This window comes from Bos indicus x Bos taurus, chromosome 17 (genome assembly GCF_003369695.1).
Source record: "Bos indicus x Bos taurus breed Angus x Brahman F1 hybrid chromosome 17, Bos_hybrid_MaternalHap_v2.0, whole genome shotgun sequence".
In the NCBI taxonomy this organism is placed as follows: Eukaryota; Metazoa; Chordata; class Mammalia; order Artiodactyla; family Bovidae; genus Bos; species Bos indicus x Bos taurus.
In genome coordinates, this window is record NC_040092.1 from 43,771,718 (window position 1) to 43,799,409 (window position 27,692).

Sequence of the window (27,692 nt, forward strand, 5' to 3'; positions counted from 1 at the left end):
AAGATGGAAAAGCTCTATACAGTCAGCAAAAACAAGACCAGGAGCTGACTGTGGCTCAGATCATGAACTCCTTATTGCAAAATTCATACTTAAATTGAAGAAAGTAAGGAAAAACACTAGATCATTCAGGTATGACCTATATCAAATCCCTGACAATTATACAGTAGAAGCGACAAATAGATTCAAAGGATTAGATCTTATAGACAGAGTGCCTGATGAACTATGGATGGAGGTTCGTGACACTGTACAAGAGGCAGTGATCAAAACCAATGGACTGGTTCCAAACTGGTAAAGGAGTATGTCAAGGCTGTATACTGTCACCTGGCTTATTAAACTTATGTGTAGAGAACATCATGCAAAATGCCAGGCTGGATGAAGCACAAGCTGGAATCAAGACTGCACGGAGAAATATCATTAACCTCAGATATGCAGATGATACCACCCTTATGGTGGAAAGTGAAGAAACTAAAGAGCCTCTTGAAAATGAAAGAGAGTGAAAAAGCTGGCTGAAAACTCAACATTCAAAAAACTAAGATCATGGCATCTGGTCCCATCACTTCAGAACAAATAGATGGGAAACATGGAAACAGTGACAGACTATATTTTTGGGAGCTCCAAAATCACTGCAGATGGTGACTACAGCCATGAAATTAAAAGATGCTTGCTCCTTGGAAGAAAAGCTATCATCAACCTAGACAGCATATTAAAAAGCAGAGACATTACTTTGCTGACAAAGGTCTGTCTACTCACAACTATGGTTTTTCCAGTAGTCACGTATGGATGTGAGAGTTGGACCATAAAGAAAGCTGGGCACTGAAGAATTGATGCTTTTGAACTGTGGTGTTGGAGAAGAGTCCCTTGGCCTGCAAGGAGATCAAACCAGTCATTCCTCAAGGAAATCCATTCTGAATATTCACTGGAAGGACTGATGCTGAAGCTGAAACTCCAATACTTTGGCCACCTGATGCAAAGAACTGACTCACTGGAAAAGACCCTGATGCCGGGAAGACTGAAGGCAGGAAGAGAAGGGGAGTACAGAGGATGAGATGGTTGGATGGTATCACTGACTTGACGAACATGAGTTTGAGCAAGCTCTAGGAGCTGGTGATGGACAGGGAAGCCTGGCATGATACAGTCCATGGGGTTGCAAAGAATCTGGTACAACTGAGTGACTGAACTGAACTGAATTCTAATCACAGAAGGGAATATTATCTGAAAGACATAAAAAGCACTTTAGCATTCCCACAGCTTGGATTTGGATGATTATTTCTTTTTTGTTTCCTAGTAGCTTCTTAAGACGTAACTTACAGCTTGTTTTGTTTTTAATAGTTCTCTTGGAAAGCCCTGTATCACGTAAGAAAGGAAACATACACAAAGTATTTCCTTTGTATTCTGCATACTTCTCAGTGGAGTACTATACATGTACTAGGTATTCAATAAACATTACTTCAATGAAATAATAATTTAATGATCCCTGGTGGCTCAGATGGTAAAGCATCTGCCTGCAACGGCGGAAGACCTGGGTTCAATCCTTGGGTTGGGAAGATTCCCTGGAGAAGGAAATGGCAACCCACTCTAGTACTCTTGCCTGGAAAATTCCATGAACAGAGGAGCCTTGTAGGCTACAGCCCATGGGATCGCAGTCGGACACGATTCAGTGACTTCACTTCACTTCATGTAAGGGAGCCAGAAACATTAAAAACAAATTTTGTGACTTCTATAAACTAAATATCGTTAAATGAAAGTGGTAAAAGCCAAAAGATATGATATGTGATAGCACAGTAATCACAATTGTGAGAGGGTTAAAAAAAAAAAAAGAACAGTGACACGTAGCCTCCAGTTAAATCTTCGTAACTAAATTTACTTCCTGTCAATTAAGCTTCTTGCTCTATTAGAATAATTACATAGGTAACGAAGGGGAAATAAACATTAATAAGATTCATCTTATTCAAGTGAACAAAATACAGAGTATACATACTGCAGTAAATTGCTTCAGAAGATCTTTTTTAAGTATGAGACTACAGGGATGAAGATTAGTTACAAAAGGATGGAGATATAAAAAAGTCTGATATGAAAGTTTTAGGAGAGGGCTGACACTATAGTATTTTATGATGTTAAATCTTAACGTCAAGAAAGTAGTACGTCTACTAATAGTGAGTGCAGCAATTTCACTTTCATGTGTTAATTGTGTAGTTACTGATTCCCTTACTATCAGGTCACATGGAGGAATGTTCAGCATTTCATTGTTTTATTTATTATATATTTATTATTATTTAATAAACTTGCTTGCTAATTTTCTTACCTGATTTTTTTGAAGGTTAGCTTCTTCTAGGAGTTGCATGCTATTTCTGGCTCTTACAATAGCTTCGTATTTCTCATCTTCTAATTCACTGCACTTTGCTTGTAACGCTCTGGTCTGTTCCTCCAGATGTGTTCGTTCTGCTCTTATTTGGGTGGCTTCTTGAACTGCCACAGATAATCTAAAAATTAATAGTCACATTGAGAAAGTTAAAAATTTTTAAAAAGGAAGAAGGAGACAGGAGATTTCCAAAGCATCTATTACAGGATAAGCATTATTCCAGTTACTTTCACATGTATTTTCTCATTTAATTCACATAAAAGTTCTATAAAGTAGGTTTCAAATATTTCCATTTAAAAGAATAACAGACCCAGAGAGCTTAAACATTTAATTATGGTCATATGAATAATGAGCAGTGGGGCTTAGACGAGCCTAGATATTCTCTGATTGCATTACACTTTGTACACTTTTCCACTCACACTAATTCATTCTGTCTTAATAGTCACATGACACTGTTATAAAGCAAATTCTTAAAGAAAGTTATTCTGTTTATATGGTCCATTTTTCTTTTAGCTTTTTCTCTGGCTCCTTTACTTATGCTCTATCCAGGTAACCCATGTTAAAATAATGCATATATTTTAATATTTTTTCCATGTTCATAAAATCATATGTATGATTTTTTATATACAAACATACACATAAATATGCATACACAGTATATACATATATATCCATAGGTTTTTAAACATAATTTTTCCTGTTATAAAAACTAAGATCGTAGTATACACCCTTTTCTGCACTTGCTTTTTAATATTCAATAATGCCTTATAACCAACCTAGATAGCATATTCAAGAGCAGAGACATTACTTTGCCAACAAAGGTCCATCTAGTCAAGACTATGGTTTTTCCTGTGGTCACGTATGGATGTGAGAGTTGGACTGTGAAGAAGGCTGAGTGCCGAAGAATTAATGTTTTTGAACTGTGGTGTTGGAGAAGACTCTTGAGAGTCCCTTGCGTGTTGGAGAAGACTCTTGAGAGTCCCTTGGACTGCAAGGAGATCCAACCAGTCCATTCTGAAGGAGATCAGCCCTGGGATTTCTTTGGAAGGAATGATGCTAAAGCTGAAACTCCAGTACTTTGGCCACCTCATGCGAAGAGTTGACTCATTGGAAAAGACTCTGATGCTGGAAGGGATTGGGGGCAGGAGGAGAAGGGGATGACAGAGGATGAAGTGGCTGGATGGCATCACTGACTCGATGGATGTGAGTCTGAGTGAACTCCAGGAGTTGGTGATGGACAGGGAGGCCTGGCATGCTGCGATTCATGGGGTCACAAAGAGTCGGACACGACTGAGCGACTGAACTGAACTGAACTGAATGCCTTATAAAAATCCCCTCAACCAATATAACCAGAAGCTCTTTTCTTTCCTAGTCTGATGAATGTAACTTCTCCTCACTGTTAATTTGTATCTCCCGAATTCCTGGAGAGTTTAAGCATTTTTTTTTTTTTAACTTTACAATATTGTATTGGTTTTGCTGTGTATCAAAATGAATCCACCACAGGTATACATGTGTTCCCCATCCTGATTCCTCCTCCCTCCTCCCTCTCCATACCATCCCTCTGGGTCGTCCCAGTGCACCAGCCCCAAGCATCCAGTATCGTGCATCAAACCTGGACTGGCGACTCATTTTGTATATGATATTATACATGTTTCAATGCCATTCTCCCAAATCATCCCACCCTCCCCCTCTCCCACAGAGTCCAAACGACTGTTTTATACATCAGTGTCTCTTTTGCTGTCTCGTATACAGGGTTATTGTTACCATCTTTCTAAATTCCATATATATGTGTTAGTATACTATATTGGTGTTTTTCCTCCTGGCTTACTTCACTCTGTATAATAGGCTCCAGTTTCATCCACCTCATTAGAACTGATTCAAATGTATTCTTTTTAATGGCTGAGTAATACTCCATTGTGTATATATACCATAGCTTTCTTATCTATTCATCTGCTGATGGACATCTAGGTTGCTTCCATGTCCTGGCTATTATAAACAGTGCTGCGATGAACATTGGGGTACACGTGTCTCTTTCAATTCTGGTTTCCTCAGTGTGTATGCCCAGCAGTGGGATTGCTAGATCATAAGGCAGTTCTATTTCCAGTTTTTTAAGGAATCTCCACACTGTTCTCCATAGTGGCTGTATTAGTTTGCGTTCCCACCAACAGTGTAAGAGGGTTCCCTTTTCTCCACACCCTCTCCAGCATTTATTGCTTGTAGACTTTTGGATCATAGCCATTCTGACTGGCGTGAAATGGTACCTCATAGTGGTTTTGATTTGCATTTCTCTGATAATGAGTGATGTTGAGCATCTTTTCATGTGTTTGTTAGCCATCTGTAGGTCTTCTTTGGAGAATTGTCTACTTAGTTCTTTTGCCCATTTTTTGATTAGGTCATTTATTTTTCTGGAATTGAGCTGTAGAAGTTGCTTGTATATTTTTGAGATTAGTTGTTTGTCAGTTGCTTCATTTGCTATTATTTTCTCCCATTCTGAAGGCTGTCTTTTCACCTTGCTTATAGTTTCTTTTGTTGTGCAGAAGCTTTTAAGTTTTATTAGGTCCCATTTATTTTTGCTTTTATTTCCAGTATTCTGGGAGGTGGGTCATAGAGGATCCTGCTGTGATGTATGTCAGAGAGTGTTTTGCCTATGTTCTCCTCTAGGAGTTTTATAGTTTTCTGGTCTTACGTTTAGATCTTTAATCCATTTTGAGTTTATTTTTGTGTATGGTGTTAGTATTTTTTAAGTTTGTTAGCTAAGTGAATTGTCTTCTTTGAATTCCCTCTTCATATCCTTTGCCCTTTTTTTTTTTCTGATGGCTTATTTACTCTGCTTATTCCTTTATAAGAAGTTTTTGAATATTAAGATATTTAACCTTCAGTTTGCTCTATATGCTGCAAATACTTTTTCCCAAATCTAGTTTTTTGTTGTTACCTATTGACTCTATTTCAGAAATCTTTATTACACTACACTAAAAACGCTCACTTTAATATAACTAAATTTGACTATTTTTTTCAACATCTGAGATTTCAGGTTTTTTTAAAGATGATCTCCCTTATCAAGAGATTGTTAATGTAAGCTCCTAGATTTCCTCAAGAAAAGTTATGCCCAAACACTTTTACCTGTAAATCTTTAATTAATCTGGAATTTACTTCTGAATGTGCTATGAGAGAGGAGTCCAATTTAACTTTCTTCCAGATTGAGAGCCAGCTTTATGAGTACCTTTAGCAACTGATGAACTGAAATAATCCCTTATCATATCTAAAATATGCAAATATGACTTACTTATAGATTGTATGGGGAGGGAGCTGGGAGGGGGGTTCAGGATTAGGAACACATGTACACCTGTGGCGGATTCATGCTGATGTATGGCAAAACCAATACAATATTGTAAAGTAATTAGCCTCTAATTAAAATAAATAAATTTAAATTTTTAAAAAATATGCAAATATGACTTACTTATAGATTGTCATGATTCACTAATCTATTTGTCTATTTGATGCCAAGTCATATTAATTTGATTATAGTGGAGTTACAGGATAGTACATTCAGATCCTCAGCTTCATAATTTAAAGGTTTCCATAATTTTATAACATAAAAGATGTATAACTATTGTTATTATTCTCATATAGCACTTCTACATGCTCTGCAGCCAAATCTTATATGAATCCTTTCTTTCAGTTTACTGAAATTGGGTCAAGTTCCCTCTTTATAATAATAGTAACAGCAGTGATAATCACAAACACTTGTAAGAGCAGTCTTTGTGCTAGGTACTTTATGTATGTTAAAGAAAACATAATCCTCAATATCTTCAACAACGCTATGAAATAGGTTACAGCATTAGACTATGATGTAAGATATGGGGTTATACTATATAAACTAAATGGGGCAGGTTAAAACATTATATTTATTTTATAGATAGATAAACTGAAGTATAAAGAGGGTAAGCAACCTGCCCAACATTATTGATCTAGTTACTGATGAAGCTGGAGTCTGAATTCAGTAAGTTTGTGCCCAGAGTCAGTGTTCCTAAAAACTATACTATACTGCCAAATAGAAACTTCTGCTTAAATTATACTGATTCAACCCACCATATCTGTGCTTTCCACATCACAGGTTAACCAATCACAAATCAAAAATACTTTTAAAAATCCAAAAAAACTCCAAAAAGTAAAACTTAAATTTGCTATGCATTGTCAACTATTTACATAGTATTTATATTGTATTTGTAGGTAATCTAGAGATGATTTAGAGTTTACAGGAGGATGTGTGTAGGTTATATACAAACACTGCAACTACTTTATAAGAGATTTGAACATCTATGGATTTTGGCATCCACAGGGGTCCTGAACCCAAAACCCAGTGGACACTGAGGGACAATTATATATTAGTTTCAGGTATAAAACATAATACTTCAGTATCTGCATATATTTTGAAATAACCACAATAAGTCAAACTCATATGTATCACCATGTATACAATTGACATTTTTTTCTTGTGATGAGAACTTTTAAGATCTATTCTCTTAGCGACTTTCAAATATACAATACAGTATTATTAACTACAGTCACCATGCTGTATATTACATCCCCATGACTCTTTTTTTTTTTTATATAATAGGAAGTATATACCTTTTGATTACCTTCACCTATTTCTGCTATTCCCTACTCCTTGACTCTGGCAACCGCCAATCTATTCTTTGTATCTATGAGTTTGGTTTTTAAAAATAAGATATGTTTCATGGTTTTGTGTATGGGCCATGCTAATTTTCTCTGTATGTTCCAGTTATTAGTATATGTGATGGTGAAGCAAGCATTCCAGTATCTTACTTTTAAATATCAATGGATAGAAAGGATCACCAAGCCTTTGAAGGAGACAGACAGACATACAGAAAAAAACGAACGTTCAAGAAAGCAGAGACAATGCAGATAGCAGAATAAAATCTTAAACAATATTGTAAAATACTTAATAAAGAGACAATGTAACATTTATCTGTACTAAGATACTATAGAAAAAGAAACATTCAAAGGATAAGAAATGGCTCTTTAAAAAAATTATGATAGCTAAATAAAATATTCAACATATGGTTAACTAGAAGAAAATTTAAAGAAACCTCCAATTGTCACCCCATGGACTATATACAGTCCACGACATTCTCCTGGCCAGAATACTGGAGTGGGTAGCCATTCCCTTCTCCAGGGGATCTTCCCAACCCAGGGATCAAACCCATCTCCCACGTTGCAAGTGGATTCTTTACCAGCTGAGCTACCAGGGAAGCACCCAAGAAAGGAGAAAATAAATGAACGAATGGACTATGGGACAAAAAAAATATGAAAATTAGGGAATCAATCCATCAGATCCAATATCCAGCTAATACTATGTTTGAGAAAAAAATGATAAAAAAGGAATAAAAGTATTCAACAACAACCAAAAAAAGATCCCTGAAAAAAATTCCCCCAAATTGAAGAACATCATTTGTATATTGAAATGTCCCCAGTAAAATGAATGAAAAACAATTCTTACTAAACGTACATGCTGTGCAGTTTTAGAATATTAATCGTGGTGGCAGTGGAGTGGATGACCCTGCAAGTCTCCAGGGGAGGGGGAAACAGGTCAAATAAGAAAATTTGGAATTTTGAATGAAAGGAATTTTTAAGGAAAAAATTATTTAAAACCTAGAATTTCCAACATAGGATTCATTATTCAAACTATGAAACACCTTTAAAGGTAAAATAAGGATATTTCTAAACACTGTTTTTAAGTACACCTTCCACGTGTACTCAGGAAGCTGAGGGGAGGGCGTCTACTGAAATGGGGTGGAGGCAACAAAGGGCCGCAACGAACAGTGGTTCACATTTCTGTCTTATCGGCATAGTCTTCGAAAGAAGCACCAAATTTAAAAATAGGAAGAGGTAGTTTAAAGCAATTTTATTCATTTCACTCCAGTCTTATCTAACAGAGCAGATACAAACTAGCAGTCTTTCCCAAAGAACTGTCATTCCCCAGAGATACTTCCAGTCCCCATGAGTTACCTAAAAAAAGTGGGGTGGGGGGTGGAGTGGCTGCCTTTGGAAGATGGTAGGAAATGATTTATGCTTCCCAGATGTCTGAGGCATTTGAAAGGATCACAAATAATAATTTTATAAATAATATGTGTTTGATTTTATAGAACAAAGATGCCCATTAAAAACACAGCTTTTCAATCTGGTAGTTCCATTAAATAGGATAGATTTACATCTAAAACAATGGCTGAACATTAGACACATACCAACTACACTAATAATTCTGCTTTGTCTTATATAAAATAATAGGTGTTTTTAAATTTTAAAGTAAAACATTTTTATCATAATGGAAACAATATTAATTTAATAGCTCCAAAAGACAGTCAAGGTAAAAATTTCCTCTTCAAAGGCAATTAGCTGAATACTGAACTTTAAAAAATACCCTTAGATTTTCTTACATATGCAGGAATCCCTTCTTCAGAAGCTTTCAATTAAGTTATAACTTTATACTAAAAGCCAAACAAAAAACCCTGAAAATCTCAAAGCCTTAAGTACTAAAAACACAACTTAAAGCACCAATGAACAATTTGATTCCTTATGAAGTATTATCAGAATCAAAGGAAGTGAAATTCACTTATTCAGACTTCACTATTTCAAGTTCTCTAGCATTTATGTGCATAACACAGAATGCTCCTAAAATAAAAAATAAAAAGAAATCTACAATCAAAGACTTTTTCTCTAAGGTAAACCAAAAATAAGCTCAAGAAAACAGTCAAATATTTGACCAACTACTGAAACATTTAGAAAAAAAAAAATCCCAAACTCCGGCATTTAAAAATAACAACTTCTTTCATCAGAATCTCAAGTTAGCAGTTAAAATCATTTAGTTCTGAACCCACTGTGAGCAAAGAAATTACTTTCATTAACATTTTGGAGAATAAGAAACAGAAGTCCAAAAACACTAATTTTTTCTGAACAAACACAATCAGCCATGGATCTGTGACTAGAACTGAGATCTCAATTTTGATGCACTTAGATCAGTAGACTATTTCTGAGTATAACAGAGTCCAATCTACAGAGTGGATTTTTAAGCTATAAACCATAATGTGATTTTATAGGCTGTAGTCACTGTATTTTTAATAGACCACAAATGACAATTTTAATGTTTCTTAAGGGAGTATGCAACAAGTATGCATTAAGATAACAAAGACAAAGCTACAAAATATATTTAAAAAGTACTGTGCGTGCTCAGTTGCTAAGTCGTGTCCGACTGTTTGCAATGTCATGGACTGTAGCCCCCTGGGTTCCTCTATCCATTGGATTCTCCAGGCAAGAATTCTGGATTAGGCTGCCATTTCTTTCTCCAAGGGATCTTCCTGACCCAGGGATCTAACTCATGTCTCTTGTGTCTCCTGCATTTGTAGATGGATTCTTTACCACTGCATCACCTGGGGAAACATCCTAAAAAGTAGCCCAGACCTTCAAAGGTAACTGAAAATTACTGTTTCGTAAGACTTCAGGAAAAACATCAATAATGATTTCTCAAGTATTTTTTCTCATGTATCTGCTCAGCAAGGAAAGGATTTTTCTATACAATTTTTACCCAACTTTATTATCTCTTTTCCTGTTTTAAGGTGAAAAGGAACATTTTTAATTTTAGGATTAACCAAACTTGACTAATACTGTTTTGGAGAAAAAGCAAAGAGAGAAATGATCTTTGAGTATATGTTCAAAATATATGTTCAATCTTTTGAATATGACTTTTTAAATAAACAATATCCAACAAACCAGATTTTAAACCTATGATTTATATAGTTTGTTTAGCACTTATAAAACAGAGTATAATAAGCAAACTCTAATATGGAATAACTTTTGAAGCTTGTAGACAAAGCTAGATGTATTTAACAATTTACCTTGCTTCTAATTGTTTTATACTAGATTGTAACTGCTGTAAGCGCCTATCTGATGCTTCTTCTCTTCCTTGCGCAGAAACCATATCCTCCTCCTAGGGGAAAAAAAAAAAAAACAACTGAATGTTTATGTTTAGTATGTAAAAATTCAATACATCATTAAACAGAATAAAGAAAACACTCTAAAGCACTTTAAATTATATTGATAGAATTTCATATATAAGTTCAGTCAGTCAGTTCGGTCCCTCTGTTATGTCCGACTCTTTGTGACCACATGGACTGCAGCATGTCAGGCTTCCCTGTCCATCATCAACTCCCAGAGCCTGCTCAAACTCATGTCCACTGAGTCAGTGATGCCGTCCAACCATCTCATCCTCTGTCATCCCCTTCTCCTCCTGCCTTCAGTCTTTCCCAGCCTCAGGGTCTTTTCCAACGAGTCAGTTCTTCGCATCAGGTGGCCAAAGTGTTGGAGTTTCAGCTTCAGCCTCAGTCCTTCCAATGAGTATTCAGGACTGATTGCCTTTAGGATTGACTGGTTTGATTTCCTTGCTGGCCAAGGGACTTCAAGAGTCTTTTCCAACACCACAGTTCAAAAGCGAAGCAATCCTACTTTGGGATCAGAGCATGCATATACTAAAAAAGGGGAAGAGAAAAAGAAAGTGAAAGTAAAAGTCGCTCAGTCATGTCCGACTCTTTGTGACCCCATGGACTGTAGTCCATGGAATTCTCCAGGCCAGAATCCTGGAGTGGGTAGCCGTTACCTTCTCCAGAGGATCTTCCCAACCCAGAAATCGAACCTAGGTCTCCCGCATTGCAGGCTGATTCTTTACCAGCTGAGCTATCAGGGAAGAGAACCTATCAATTCTGTATAGGTAAAACAATAATCAAATCAGAAATTGTATATGGATTTTTACCACTATTCCAACTATTTCTCTATAGTACAAGTCTAACAAAACAAGACAGTGATTTGTAGGCAGATAATCTGCCCTTAGAGTATGTTCTCTTAACCAAGTTATACTGCATTCCATTATAATCATAAACAGAGATTCTTGAAATAGTGAGGCATCAAAATTAATAGGCTTTATTTGTACCATCTTTATAAAAATTTCCTGTTCATCCTTTCCTATCTTTTGGTGTGTTCTTCTATTGGCTTTGTTTTGCCCTCAGCTTTGAAGTACAGTTCTACTGGACACAGAATTCTTAACGAGCACTTTTTTCCTTCAGTACTTCAAGTGTACCACTCCAGTGTTTTTTGCTTTCACAGTTTCTTGATGACAGGTCCGCCTATCTCTGTTGATTTCATTTTTCTGTTGCTGCTTTCAAGTTTTCTAACTGGCTGTCAGTTTTGTCCTGATGTGTTTAAAGTGATTTTCTTAGTGTTTATCTTACTAAGGGTTCACTGAGATTCTTGAATCTGCTAATATTTTCTACCAAATTTTGGAAGTTTTCAGATATTTCTTTAAACAGCTTTTCTGCCCCCTACTTCGGCAACTCCAATTACACTTCTCTTGGCTTACTTCATGTCCCACAGATCTGAGGTCCTGTTCATTTTTCTTCCATCTTTTAAACTCTGTTCTTTGAACAGGAACATTTCTACTCATCTATCTTAAAGTTCATTGATTATTTCTTCTGCTTGTTCTAATTTTTATTGTTGTTGTTTGGTCGCTCAGTCGTGTCTGACTCTCTGACCCCACAGACTGTAGCTTGCCAGGCTTCCCTGTCTTTTACAATCTCCTGGAGTTTGCTCAAACTCATGTCCACTGAGTTGATGATGCCATCCAACCATCTCATCCTCTGTCATCCCCTTCTACTCTTGCACTCAATCTTTCCCAGAATCAGGGTCTTTTCCAATGAGTTGGCTCTTCGTGTCAGATAGCCAAAGTATTGGAGCTTCAGCTTCAGCATTAGTCCTTCCAATGAACATTCAGGATTAACTGGTTTCATCTCATTGCTGTCCAAGGGATTCTCAAGAGTTTTCTCCAGCATCCCAGTTCAAAAGCATCAATTTTGAGCCCATCTAATAAAATCTTTATTTGGGTTGCTGTACTTTTAAAATCTAGAATTTCTATTTTTAAAATTATTTTGTAGTTCTCAATTAAAAACTCTTTATTTTTCCCACTGAAATCTTATTTTACTCTAATTTAAAAATATTTTCTGTAACTATTTGAACATATTATAACAGCTTATTTGAAGCCTTTGCTTGCTAAATCCAAAAGCCAAACCCAAACTCAGTGAAAAGTGATAAGTTTCTATCAACTTCTTCTTCTTCCCTCTCCCCCTACCAATTATACTTTAGTATCTAGTAAGTTTTGATTGAAAACTGGATAATAAAGATAATCCATCACAGTTTCTCTAGATTCTATTTTGTTCTTTCAAGGATTATTAACTATTGTTCAGTTTAGGCAATTACCTTACCTAGATTCACACTCTGAGGTGGTTCCCCTACAGTGTGCAGCAGCTGCCATCTGTGATTTCATTATTTTTTTTTTTTTTTTCCACTGTTGCTTTTCTAGCTGGGCTCCCTGGGAACGAGCTGTGCCCGCATAATTTGAGGATCAATCAATTTTTGAGCAGAGGGAGGGCTCATCCTCTTTGTGGATTCATTGCTCTTACAGATTCCCTGGTAATTTCCAGCTGCTCTGCTGGCTTTGGGCTCTGCCCACTGATACTTCAAATATGAGTGCTTCAGCATTCAGCTGCTCAAGCTGCACACATCTTGGGAATGAACTCAGGTATAAAAAGCATCAAACCTAAACATCTAGTTTCATATGGCTATATCTTTCAAGAGTAGATGCCTCTCTCAGGTCTCTGCCTACTTTTTCACTGGGTTTCCTGGGACCCTCTCCCAACTCCCACATGCATAACTTGACCATCAGCCACAGATTTGGTCAGTGTTTACATTAAGGATTTGAATCTCAATTGTGTGTGTGTGTGTGTGTGTGTGTGTGGTTCTCTTGCTGCCAGTATGTCTTCTTTACCTTCAACTACTTTTCTAGCCCTAAACTTTGATCTTGAGCACTATTATAGTGTTAGTCTCTCAGTCGTTTCCAACTCTTTGTGACCCCATGGACTGTAGCCCGCCAGGCTCCTCTGTCCATGGGATTCTCCAGGCAAGAATATTGGAGTGGGGTGCCATTTTCTTCTCCACGAGCACTACTATAGGAGCCTATAAAGCTTTTGCTTGCTGAAGCCATAGCTGCAGGGATTAAGGAGAACTCTGAGGCCAGAAAGTTAAAAACTCATGATTCTTATCTCTTTTGGTGACTGTTTTTGGGAGTGCTGCAGTGTTTCAAAAAACCCAATTTTTATAACTATTATCTATGAGAAGGTTTGCGTAAGCTTTTCACAAATCTACCGTTAATGGAAATCTATAACCAACTTTCACATATTAGGAAATAAGGCTTAGAGAAGTTACATAGCTAATAAGCACCAGAGTTAGAGTTTTAATTATTCAGTTCAGTTCAGTTGCTCAGTCGTGTCCGACTCTTTGCGACCCCATGAATCTCAGCATGCCAGGCCTCCCTGTCCATCACCAACTCCCGCAGTTCACCCAGACTCACGTCCATCGAGTCAGTGATACCATCCAGCCATCTCATCCTGTGTCGTCCTCTTCTCCTCCTGCCCCCAACCCCTCCCAGCATCAGAGTCTTTTCCAATGAGTCAACTCTTCGCATGAGGTGGCCAAAGAACTGGAGTTTCAGCTTTAGCATCATTCCTTCCAAAGAAATCCCAGGGCTGATCTCCTTCAGAATGGACTGATTGGATCTCCTTGCAGTCCAAGGGACTCTCAAGAGTCTTCTCCAACACAACAGTTCAAAAGCATCAATTCTTCGGCACTCAGCTTTCTTCACAGTCCAACTCTCACCTGACCTCTCCATGACACCTTCTCTATTAAAATCTTCTCTCTGTAAAACTTCTCTATTACACATAAAAAGAACCAGTCTTTTATGCCAATAAATAACACAAAACGTGGTATTAAACAAAAGGTAGTATTAAATACCTCTTTTCCATCTACATCTAACCAGTTAACCTAAACTGGATCTTACATTAACATGCACTTCAGCAACAATGTGTTAAGGGATGATTATGATATCATGTTTATTAACAAGGTATAGTGAATAGAAATAAAAAGTTATTTCCAGTGTTATAACAGTTTCTTAATTTCATATTCAGAGGACAATAACATGATTAATTCATTTTCCAGCAATCCTCTTTAACACCTAATCCAAAACAGATCGACAATAAAATACACAGAAAACAAAGTTACAGGCATCATACCAAGTTGTTTTAGAAAAAGGAACATACCTTCTTCTGCATCTGTCCTTGAAGGTCTTCAGTCACTTTAGTTAACTCTTCCACTTTTGCTGCTGCAACTCTCAGATCTAACTTGGCTTGCCTAAAATACAAAGTAAATTAACAAATACTGTTTTCATAGACAATAAAAATTTTTTAAATTAGAAAAGAAACCTAAATTTGGTAAAATCAGTACTAACCACAATACATCTAAAAATAAATCTAAGAGACAAATATTGAAAGATTCTTTTATTAGTATTGAAAGACCTCTCTATGTGGGAGAGAGTGAAGAAAAAATAGAGCTGAAAGGATGAGTTCAAAGTGGAAGTCATTAATACTTTAATCGGATAAATTACATTTTATACTCAAATAATTCAACAGATTTCATGAAGAACTTTATCATCTTGATAAATTATAAGAATGTCAGTGCATTATGTAGACTACAGCTATGTCTATAATTTCCTGAACAAAGAGAAATATTGCTTATTGGCCTTTCTATGAAAATGAACCCAAGTTTCAACACCTTGATCATTCCTTACACACTAGAAGTAGAACAACCTCTTAATATAATGGACTGAAACATGTCTCAAGATAGTCTAATATTACTTTCTTTACCAAGGACAAAAAGGACAAGTTTCTGAATGTTTTAGCAGAATCAAATTAGTTTTAATATCTTCTTGACTCCCCACAAAAAAAGATTTTAGAATACCACTACTAAAACAAAACAAAAAAAGATTTTAAAATTAAACACTAAGTGGAAATACAGAACATGTGGATTATGGGGGAAAACATACATTTTTAGGAAGGAAGGTATTTTAGTGTAGGAACTGCCGATATTTATTTCTTAATTATATTTTATGTATGTATTATAAATACAAAGCATACCAGCGCTATTGAATCCAAAGAAATTATTTTATGCAAAACTCACAATAAACGTTAATTCATTACTTTTGACTTTAACAATATCTATAATTACATAATTAATTAGCATAAAACAACAGGAAATAAAAATCTAATAATACCTAAAATGTTTCAGGTAGTTATTAGGTTCCAGGATCTGCCTTAAATGTTCTGTGGATATTGTCTCACTTAACAATAACTGTGAATAAGTCCTATTTTTATATCAAACTGAAGTCAAGCCAGTATGCTGACAGGTTTGCCAACCTGCCTACGGATTCAAAAATAAGTAATGAAATAGGTAAAGAGTCCTCTAAGATATTTGTTGTTATTCAGTTGCTAAGTCGAGTCCAACTCTTTGCAACCCCATAGACTGCAGCATGCCAGGCTTCCTTGTCCATCACTATCTCTGAGTTTGCTCAAACTCACGTCCATTGAGTCAGTAATGGTGTCCAACCATCTCATCCTCTGTCATCCCCTTCTGGTGCTCCCAATTTTTTCCAGCATTAAGGTCTTTTGCAGTGAGTTGGCTCTGTGATATACTGTTACCGAAAAATGGTACCAATAATGTTTCATAAGATTAAGCACTTATGAATAAGCTTTGTTTTAAATGAACCCAGTTTATAAAACGGAGAAGGCAATGGCACCCCACTCCAGTACTCTTGCCTGGAAAATCCCATGGATGGAGGAGCCTGGTAGGCTGCAGTCCATGGGGTCGGTAAGAGTCGGACGCGACTGAGCGACTTCACTTTCACTTTTCACTTTCATGCATTGGAGAAGGAAATGGCAACCCACTCCAGTGTTCTTGTCTGGAGAATCCCAGGGACAGGGGAGCCTGGTGGGCTGCCATCTCTGGGGTCGCACAGAGTCGGACACGACTGAAGTGACTTAGCACCAGCAGCAGTTTATAAAAATCTGACTTCATTAGCCATAAAATAAATTTTTTCTACACAAACATTCACCAAATAACAAAACAAAAACAACTTCAAGACCACCTTACGCTAATGCACGTAAAATGTGAACTAAGAGACGATGTCAGGAGAGCATCTACTATATGAATCAATCAACAAATCTACCAGTTATAAAAGTCTATATATTTTAAAAAGGAAAACTTCAGGAGTAAGATTTTATATAGTAATGATAAAATTGAGTAACCTCTGAACAAGCATAGCACCCACTCTGATTTGGCTTTCTTGCCCTCAGAAGAGGGATAATAATGCTTATTCTACCTATGCCATGAGATTGGTGAACAGGTCAAAATAGGTAATGTACATTAAAGTGCACTGTAAAGTATAAACAAATGGAAGGTCAGAGCATGATTAAAGAAAAAAAATGTGTTAGAGATACAGTGGGAATGAGGTGCAATATGGAGTACCTGCGAGTCAGGAACCCAATTCTGTGAGCAATCAATGCTGTAGCTTACTTCAGTTCACTTGACCACAAGAGTTTCTCAGCAGTCTCATGTCCCACAACGGCGAGGTGGATTAGATAATTTTCCAAAACCAAGACTCTGTACTAGATGGTTTCCTGATTTCTAATCTGCCTACTGATTCTACTTCTAAATGGCATCTCAGCTGTGTATTCCATTTCTACTTCCATGGCCCAATCACTGGCCTCATCATTATTTCTCAGGACTATCCCAATAGATTACAAACTGATCTCCTGACTTCTGGTCTCCTCTTTAATGAACCCTACCTGCCCCACACCACCCCCCCCAAAGTTATCTGATGATAAAAATTCTTGTATAATAATGATTTCTGGATTCCTCACTTCTTTGGGCATATAATCAATACTCCTCAGCATGGCTTATAGTTAGTCACCATCTGGCCTCAAAAGAGTCTCATCTCTTGTTAGTTCCTCTCATGTGATTTATGTTCCTAGTATAACAGACTACTAACTCCATGTTTCTTTTAACACAGCCTTGTCTATTTTTCCACATTTGACTTGAGTAGACTTCTTTTGCTTTTACTGATAAATTCCTTAACAACTTTCAAGACTTAGCTCAAAAGTCTCCTCATTTCAAGTCTTCTCTAACTTCTAGGCAAAAGTCTCTAGAATGTCAGCTCTTATAATTCATAATACTTTACACACTGTTAACAGATACTCCTCTCATGGAACTGTGAGTTTATGGGAAAAAATATGGAATGTAAGATCATTAGAAGCAAGGCTCATATTTTACTAGTTTTAAAATCCTCATGGATAGCACACTGCCTGGCATGTGGTAGACAAGTAAATGGATCATAAATAAATCAAAGAGGGCACAAAAGGAAAGGAGACAGAGGGTCACAGGTACCAGTCTGTCTTGATATTTTACTCAGATCTTGAAGGTCCAATTTTTTATTCATGTGTGGAAATCCTAAAAGAATAATTTTGTGAGCAATTCTTCAAAATGTATCTTATTTGAAACAGAGCCTTTCATTTGAAACAGAATCTCTTAAGTTATATTCCCTAAAACATACAAACAGCTATTATGCTTTTTGAGGAAAATATACAGTAAGTTATATATACTTATTTATTCCTACACTGTTCTACAAGACAGAAATGAAATAGATAGCTCTTTATATCTACTTCTGACATGAAATACTGAAAAATATTCTAGAACTAAAGTCATAAGATCTATCCTTTACACTTGACTCTCAGCACAGGAGACTGTGAAAACTGAGCCAACGACTTCTCTAAGGTTCAGAACTGAGGCCGTAAAATAAAGATAAAAACAATTTTCCTGCATAACTCACAGAAATATCATAAAGTTCAAATAAGGCAAGGCCTATTAAAGTACTTTATAAACTTTACTGTCAGTACAGTGCAGTCGCTTAGTCATGTCCGACTCTTTGTGACCCCATGGACTGCAGCACGCCAGGCTTCCCTGTCCATCACCAACTCCCAGAGCTTGCTCAAATTCATATTCATTGAGTCCGTGATACCATCCCACCATCATCCTCTGTAATCCCCCTCCCTTCCTGCCTTCAATCTTTCCCAGCATCAGGGTCTTTTCCAATGAGTCAGTTCTTTGCAACCAGTGGCCAAAGTACTGGAGTTTTAGCAGTTTATACAAATGTAAGCTATCATCATAATCTTGCCTCTTTTTAGATTTTGAGTTGTCAGGAATGGTGTGGTATTGCATTAATTTATAGCTGGTTTGCAAAAGCTTGAGGGATGCCTGAATGTCTGGCTTTGCCTCTGGGCCAAAAAGTGAAAAGTGGGATTTACGGTGTGCTGCTTAAAGTCTGAATCTCCTCTGGTAACCCTCAAACACGATCTGTTCACTGATGGCTTTCACCTGGTATAACTGGTTAGGCAGCCGGACTGGACTACGTGATCAGAGGGGCAAAGGAAAAAAAAAAACAAACAAAACAACACAAACCTAAAACTTCTCTGAGTTTTCCTGAAGCCAAGATTCACTGTATAACATCTTGGTGGGTCAACCTGGAGACAAAGCATACCTGTGTGTGCAGAAAGACCATACAGCATTTGGGTCTGGATGTCACTTGGGCCTCCTAAGCTTCCCCTGTGCTCTTTTACTTATTATCGCACAATATCCTTAGCCTTTAAATAGAAGCTTATGTGCCTAAGCTCTGTGGAGTCTTAGGAGTCACTTCAAATATTCAAACTTGTGAAATCTTTAGTTTCAACAAAAATAATTCTAATTTTATTTTATGAAGGAGCTTTAATAACTAGTTATACTATTTTACATTCAAATGTTTTAGATACACAAAGAAAAGTGAAAGTGCTACTCAGTTGTGTCTGACTCGTTGCGACCCCATGGACTGTAGCCTGCCAGGCTCCTCTGTTTATGGAATTCTCCAGGCAAGAATACTGGAGTGGGTAGCAATCTCGTTCTCCAGGGGATCTTCCCCACCCTGGAATCGAACTCAGGTCTCCAGCACTGCAGGCAGATTCTTTACTGTTTGAGCCACAAGGGAAGCTTGTACATCCTTTTATAAAGGTCAAAACAAGTTTTCATTTAAAAAAAACTGATAAATAAATAAAATAGTTACATTTTATTTTTGCTAAAAGGAATATTTTTAAAAGCACATTACTTTTAGGTATGCTTCTTTGTCAAGCAATTTAAAATTTCTGAGATTTTTCTTTAATATGATTTTCATCACTCATTAAAGAAGTTTGATCTTTAAAAAGCAAAGCTTTGCTCTGTTAAGCAAAGTATAACCAAATATAAAACATATGATTTACCTCAATGTAGTTTATATAAGTATACACTTAAATTATAGCATTAACTTGGACAGAAATTAAATGTTTTAATTATAAATATCTTTAAGATTTAAATCCATTTTAAGAAGAGTTTTTATCTGTCTTTTTCAGGCTCATGTCAAGAGAATTACAGAAATGTGTACAGTATTTGTTTCACACAATGAGAAGTGATAACATTCTGAGGAAAAAGAAAAAAATGCATTACTTTAGCAAGTTCATCTGCAATTATCTGTAAAATAAAGCCAATCACTTATGCTTAAAAATTAGAAAATCCCCAATTTTAGACAAAGTTCTGAATTTCTAAGATCACTTCTGATTTTAGAAAACTGACTACAAGTAGCAAAACTGGAAAAAGTTTAACTTTTCTCTCCTTTTAATCTTTAGTAGCAGTCTAATGATTAAAAGTTTTCAAAGGACAGAAGACTACAAAGAAAGCAACAGATATTAATAATCTGTGGACTGAATTATCAAAGCCTTAAAACAGAGGCTACTCAGTCCTGAAAACAGTTCATTTGTACATAATTTTTTACATAATTCAAAATCATATATAATTCAAAGTAGTTCAAAGTCCCGATTTCTATGTTGAAATGTAATTTTCCATCAAACCAGTGAGACACGACTGAGTGACGAACACTTTTACTTTTCAGTAGTAGTTCTCCATACTTTCTTCGTATGAAAGCAAGCACTCTGTAACTACATTACATACAGCCTCTGAGTCTTATTCATTCAGAATGTCAGAGTGGTACTTGCTCATCTCTGTTTTTCAGAATCTCTACAGATAATTCTGATACACAGCTATGGCCTTAGATTTTACTGAATAACTGCACCATCAGTATGTTTACCATTACAAAGAAACTGTAAACAATTATTTCAAATACAGTTTTAGGTTTATACGACTTTGAGTACCACTGACAAAGTGTATAACATATTAATTCACTTTCTATTATTAACCAGGCTTATGCAATGGGCATACTCAAAAAATGTTTATCAAGTACCTGTGACATCTAGAACACAGAAGGTGTTCTTTAAGGTAATACAAAACACACAAAGATAGGTTAGATACAGTAATCTTTAGGAGGGCCACAAAGCACACTTTAAGCATCACAGAAGACTGAAGTATTATGATTCAGAGTAGGTAGTACATTTGCATTTAGTTTCAGTTCAGTTCAGTTCAGTCGCTCAGTCGTGTCCGACTCTTTGCGACCCCATGAATCACAGCACACCAGGCCTCCCTGTCCATCACCAACTCCCGGAGTTCATTCAGACTCACGTCCATCGAGTCAGTGATGCCATCCAGCCATCTCATCCTCTGGCGTCCCCTTCTCCTCCCGCCCCCAATCCCTCCCAGCATCAGAGTCTTTTTCAATGAGTCAATTCTTCGAATGAGGTGGCCAAAGTACTGGAGTTTCAGCTTTAGCATCATTCCTTCCAAAGAAATCCCAGGGCTGATCTCCTTCAGAATGGACTGGTTGGATCTCCTTGCAGTCCAAGGGACTCTCAAGAGTCTTCTCCAACACCACAGTTCAAAAGCATCAAGTCTTCGGCACTCAGCCTTCGTCAGTCCAACTCTCACATCCATACATGACCACAGGAAAAACCATAGCCTTGACTAGACAAATTTGTTGGCAAAGTAATGTCTCTGCTTTTGAATATGCTATCTAGGTTGGTCATAACTTTCCTTCCAAGGAGTAAGCGTCTTTTAATTTCATGGCTGCAGTCACCATCTGCAGTGATTTTGGAGCCCAGAAAAATAAAGTCTGACACTGTTTCCCCATCTATTTCCCATGAAGTGATGGGACCGGATGCCATGATCTTCGTTTTCTGAATGTTGAGCTTTAAGCCAACTTTTTCACTCTCCACTTTCACTTTCATCAAGAGGCTTTTTAGTTCCTCTTCACTTTCTGCCATAAGGGTGGTGTCATCTGCGTATCTGAGGTTATTGATATTTCTCCCGGCAATCTTGATTCCAGCTTGTGCTTCTTCCAGCCCAGCATTTCTCATGATATACTCTGCATGTAAGTTAAATAAGCAGGGTGACAATATACAGCCTTGACGTACTCCTTTTCCCATTTGGAACCAGTCTGTTGTTCCATGTCCAGTTCTAACTGTTGCTTCCTGACCTGCATACAAATTTCTCAAGAGGCAGGTCAGGTGGTCTGGTATTCCCATCTCTTTCAGAATTTTCCACAGTTTATTGTGATCCACACAGTCAAAGGCTTTGGCATAGTCAATAAAGCAGAAATAGATGTTTTTCTGGAACTCTCTTGCTTTTTCCACGTGGGAGGTATTGAAAGTAAGAATTGGCAGAGGCCGAACAGTAAATCTCACAAGCAGAGACCCCACAAGAGTAAATTTACTCACAAGAGTAAATCTAAAAAGAGCTTCAGGAAGGAACAAATAAGTTCAAGCATAAAGGTAGGCAGGTGTAGAGCTTATTTAGGGAAGAAGGGAAGGAAGACTGAAAAAGGCAACAGGGGCTACAACGTAAATGACCTTAATTGACAAGTTAGGCAATCTGTATTAATTTAAGGGCAATGGAGAGCTACTCAAATATAATGAGATCAGAGCTACACTTCAGGAATTTGAATAAAAGGCAGGGAATGTCTACATGAGTGATGGTAACGATAAGCAAGCAGTTCCACTGGGAGAGATGGCATAGATTTTACAGAGACAGAATTTAAGGGATTCTATCCATTCACTCTTTGAACAAATATTTATTGAATGTTTATAATACGCCTTGCACTATGAATATAATCTGGACATGTTGAGTTTCACGTTTGTGGCTCATTCAGCTTTTGTTTATTTTTAGCCATTTCAGGATTCCTATGCTTATTTTTATTGAGCACCAACCCAAACTACTCCCTGATAGCTCAGTTGGTAAAGAATCCACCTGTAATGTAGGAGACCCCGGTTCGATTCCTGGGTCAGGAAGATTCTCTGGTGAAGGGACAGGCTACCTACTCCAGTGTTCTTGGGCTTTCCCTGTGGCTCAGCTGGTAAAGAATCCACCTATAATGTGGGAGACCTGGGTTCCATCCCTGGGCTGGGAAGATCCCCTGGAGAAGTGAAAGGCTACCCACTCCAGTATTCTGGCCTAGAGAATCACTGTATAGTACATGAGTCACAAAGAGTCGGACATGACTGAGCAACTTTCATTTTCACCGGAACTACACTAAGTTGTCAGCACTGCTGATGCAGTGGCAAACAAGGGACAAAAAGCCTCATACAGTTTATATTGCTTTAGGGGGAGACAGACAACAAATATGTAAACAAATAAATGAGATAATTTCAGAATGTGATAATGCCATGAAGCAAATGATATATAACAATGGGAGAGAGACTTGGATCATCAGTGACAACCTATCTATAAAGAAGGAATATTTGAGCTAAGCAAGACAATGGGGCTGATTTAAGAAAATCTAAGGTGAAAGTTGGAGAAGGAAATGGCAACCCACTCCAGGATTCCTGTCTGGAAAATCCTATGGCCAGAGGAGCCTAGTGGGCTACAGTCCACGGGGTTGCAAGGAATCAGACATGACGGAGCACACATGCACGCACACAAGGTGAAGAAATTACAGGCAGCGAGAATTAATAATAAATGCAAAGCATATGAGAAAGGTACTTAATAAAGAACAATTAACTGGGATGCATCATAGAGAGAAAAGTGTAAGATGAAGATAGAGAGGAAGGCAGAGACATCAGATAATATAAATGCCTCCGGGCAAGGAAAGAATTTTGGAATTTGTTCCAACTGCAATGAAATCCACTGAGTGTTATATGCAAGTGAGTGATGTGATTTGCTTTATGCTCTGAGATTTTTTGGGTCGGTGTGTGGAGAATAAATAACAGTGGGGTAAGAGAGAAAGCAGGGAAAACAGAGAGGAGGCAAAGACGAGAGAGAGTGATGGCTTGGGGTAGCAATGACAGCGGTGATGACTGGACTGTCATCACCTGGATCAGTGCAAACATGACTTGGGTATGAGGGTAAAGCAAAAGAGCAGAACCAAGCAAGATTCACTGGTCTGAAGATAGTACCAGTTACTAAGATGGGGAAGATTGCCCTCCTCACATCAATCACAGCAATTCTACGTTTATCAATATATTAGGGTTTTGTGTTCGAGATTTTTTAACTAAAAATAGTTTAAAAACCACTGCCCTGGTATTAAATACAGAGCTCAACAAAGTGATCAAGACCAGAGTACACATGTGGGAAACACTGTCATTGAGATGAAAGTTTAAGTTGGGTAGGGTAAAGGCGATCATCCAAGGAGAGGGTGGGGCAGGGAAACTATGTAACATGGCCAGAAATTTAAGACATTTCTACTTTTAGCAGGTAGGATGGAAATGGGAAAAGCGAAAAAAAAAAAGGAAACAGTGACAAAAGTCACAGAAGAAATCAGGACACAAACAAAAAAGACCTAGAAGAAAAATTTTCAAGGACATAAAAATCATCAGTTGAAAAGAATCAATAACCAAGGAGAAAGAAGGATTTTGTTTTAAGGCAAAAAAGGTATCAGTCAACTTGAGGAGGAGAATAGAGATAGGGGGCAAATCCAAATTGAAAGAAATTCTAAGAAACAACTATAGCAAATACAGGTTTTTCCTCCAAGCAATTTCAAAGAATGGGAAGCAGAAAATACAGTTATCTGAGGAATCATCAGGGGAGGTATGTATACAAACCTGAGGTCTTAGAAGAAACTATAGGAGACTAAGATTTGTAAAAAGAGTGACTATAACTGATGGAACAACATACAAGAAGAAACAAGTTTAGGGCTGTACAGCTGGCAAGACACGGGGATATAACAATAGAAAGGAGGGGAAAAGAAAGGAACGCTTTATCTAGTTCCTAGAAATTAACAGCAACAACAACAAAGGAAAGGCTGACTTCCAGAGCAATGGAGAGAAGTTTTTTCTATTGCAGAGATTAAGAAATTAGAAGACTGGAATTGACATGTACACACTATTACATATAAAATAAATAATAAGAACCTAGTGTACAGCACAGGGAACTCTACTCAGTACTCTAATATGGGAAAAGAATCTTTAAAAAAGAGAGGATATATGTACATGTATAACTGAAGTCACTTGGCTCTATACCTGAAACTAACACATCATTGCAAATCAAGTGTACTTCAATAGACATTAAAAAAAAAACCCCAAAACTAAAGTTCATTCAGTTAAGCAACGTGGCCAAATCAAGAGGAAATTTAAAATAAGAATACTAATCTAAAGCTGTCTGACTTCAATGTCTATGCTCTTTATACTTCACCTCACACAGAAGTGTACTTCTGGGTCAGGTATACAAATGTGGAGTGTCTGCAAAATAAAATTATCAATAAAAAATACATTTTGAAATAAACTAGTAATCACCTATTGTAAGAGGCAAAAGTTCCAAACATGAAGTTATGAAATTTCTTTCTGCTGTTGACTAGTATGTTCTAGAAGTAAAGTCTCATATTCTTCTTTATGCCCGAAAGTTTAAATGATAAAGATACAAACATTTTTGAATAAGCGGTAACCCCATAAATAACATTAAAGCAAAATAGGGTGAAGAGATAGGAAACTGACAGCAAAACCCTATTTCTTAAGTTTTCTACTCTCAGAAAAACTAGCTGCCAACGCATAAGAAACTGTCTGGCAATTCTTATGACTAAGCACATCTGCTCAGGGCCATTTCTCACAAAGGATAGTTTCCAAGAGTCACTAGGAATCAAAACTAGTGATCAATGAATTCCAGATTTCCATAGCATCTTTATAATAAAAGACACAATATTATTCAAATTGGGACATAAGACATCTGAGAAAAATCTGTTATCTCAGCTAAAATAAAACTATTACCTGGCAGAGGTGCATATACAGCAGTCCCCCCTTATCTGCAGGAGATATGTCCCAAGACTTCCAGTGGATGCCTAAAACCGTGGATCCTACTGAAACCGACGTATACCATGTTTTTCTCTATACAACACATAAATCAAAGCTTAAATTGGGCACAATGAGAAATTAATGGCAAAAATGAATAAAAACAATTTTAACAATAATAGAAGTTTTGTGAATGTGGTCTTTCTCTTATTGTACAAATTTAATGCCTTTTTCATCTTAACTAAACACTTATCACAAATCGTGGCTGTAACTTTTGCAGTTTGGTGCAACAGCAAAATCAGCATGAATTTCTTTTTCCTTCTTCACAACTTCAGGCAGATTTGTTTTTACCATTGGTCTTAGCAACCTCAGCAGAAGCTTTTTTTCTTTATTAAACAGAGAATTTTCCCCATTTCATTAAAGGAAGCACTTTAAGGCTTCTCTTTGGCATATCTGAATTGCCAACATCACTATTCTTGTGCTTTGGGGCATTATTAAGTTAAGTAACGGTTATTTAAACACAGGCACTGCAGTAATCCACTAAGTGACAGGATACGGCAGAATACAGTGGACAAAATTATGATTCACAACTGGGCATCACAAAACACGACGGCACGAGATTTCTTCATACAGGACTACTAAGTGGACACATGTTACTGCATGGCTGAGGAATATAAATGTCATTTTCTAAATAATGACAGTCTAAGAAAAGCAGTTGTGCCCCCAAATATTGGCGGCAAAATACACAAATAGAAAATCCACATAAATGAGTTTAGCTTTGCCCCTCTGATGAAATGCAATTTAATGAATTAACTGACTTAACGACTCAAAAAGTTTTTTTTTTCTCCTTTTGAGCATCTTGCCAGATGTCTAGCACTGTCTTAGATGATGGTAAGGTAAAAAGGGCTACATAAAGATCCATACTTTTAAGGAGCTTAAAAACTAGCAAAGCGATTAACATGTAAAGAATTAAGTACATTAAAGTGTTAAATATACTGTGACAGATAAATGTGCAGCTTATGGCTGAGGCACATTTGGTTGTACCTGGGGAGGAAGAAACCATAAGATGCAGAAAGTGATTTCTAGAAGATATGACACTTCTGAACCTTGAAAGCTGAGAAGACATTTATCAGGAAAAGGCATTTTAGGCACCCTGAACAATTTGAGCACAGGGAGGGATTTACGAAATAGCACAGCCTGTTTGGGTAACTGGGAATAGTTCAGGAAACTGAGACGAAGAGCGACAAGGTATAGAGTTAAGTAGTCAGGGGTCAGGTCACAGAAGACTTCATGTCATGTTAAATAATTTCGATCATATCCCATAGGCATTTTGAAGTCATTGAAGGAGACTGACATGATCAGATTTTATTTCTGAAAGATCATTTTGATGACAGTATGAAAAAGGAAGATGGAAAAGAGGTAAGCCAATCTGGAGGTTACTGCAGAAGCTCAGATGAGATGATGGACTGAGCAAAGGCAGTAACAACGTAATGATGCAGAAGTGAAGGATCTGAGAGACACTCAGAAGGTAGAGTTGGGACAGAAAAGAATTTAGGATGCCTCCTAATTTTGTGAAGCAGAAACTGAACGGTGCCATTTATAAATACAAAGAGAAGATTCAAGAGATATTAATAACATGCTAAGCTTATTACCTCTGACTTATCTTGGTAGAGATAACCAGGAGACGTTTGAGCTACAAAAATTTAATAAGCTCTTATCTTTAGAGATTATGGAAGCCACAAAAGTGTACATAAGATGAAATAGGTCAAATTTCAACAATTTAGAGGCTTTCACATCATCCATAAACTTAGTAAACACTGTTTCTACATTGAGAGCACACATGTAGTATGTAAGTCCTCAATAAATAAAAATAGACTGCTAAGTTACAAATTCTGTATACAAAAACAGTTATCTATGCCTGCTAATGAGATCATTCCTTAATGGCTAAAGTTTTTTTTTAATAAATACTCTGATAATACCTCTCTAATGAAAAGATACTATGAACCCTTACACAAATGCTTTTGAGTCAATCTTTACACTACATACTTTTACAAAGATAATACTGTTGTTCCCAAAAGACACACAAATGAAGTCCTTTCCTTCAAAGACTTCACAAGGCAGATATAAAATCTGAGCACGCATGGCCTGAAAAGTAATTATTTTCA

General features: G+C 36.9%; 1 protein-coding gene across 1 annotated transcript in view; it reads right to left on the reverse strand.

The window, feature by feature from the left end:
• The window catches only part of SCLT1 (sodium channel and clathrin linker 1), a 226,177-nt gene that overhangs the window by 92,438 nt on the left and 106,047 nt on the right, over window positions 1–27,692 (reverse strand). The window contains exons 10-12 of the mRNA XM_027567331.1: window positions 14,575–14,665; window positions 10,273–10,364; window positions 2,303–2,480 (exon numbers count right to left, since the gene is read on the reverse strand). Coding sequence (XP_027423132.1) covers window positions 2,303–2,480; window positions 10,273–10,364; window positions 14,575–14,665 — 361 coding nt within the window. The remainder of the gene's footprint in view (window positions 1–2,302; window positions 2,481–10,272; window positions 10,365–14,574; window positions 14,666–27,692) is intronic.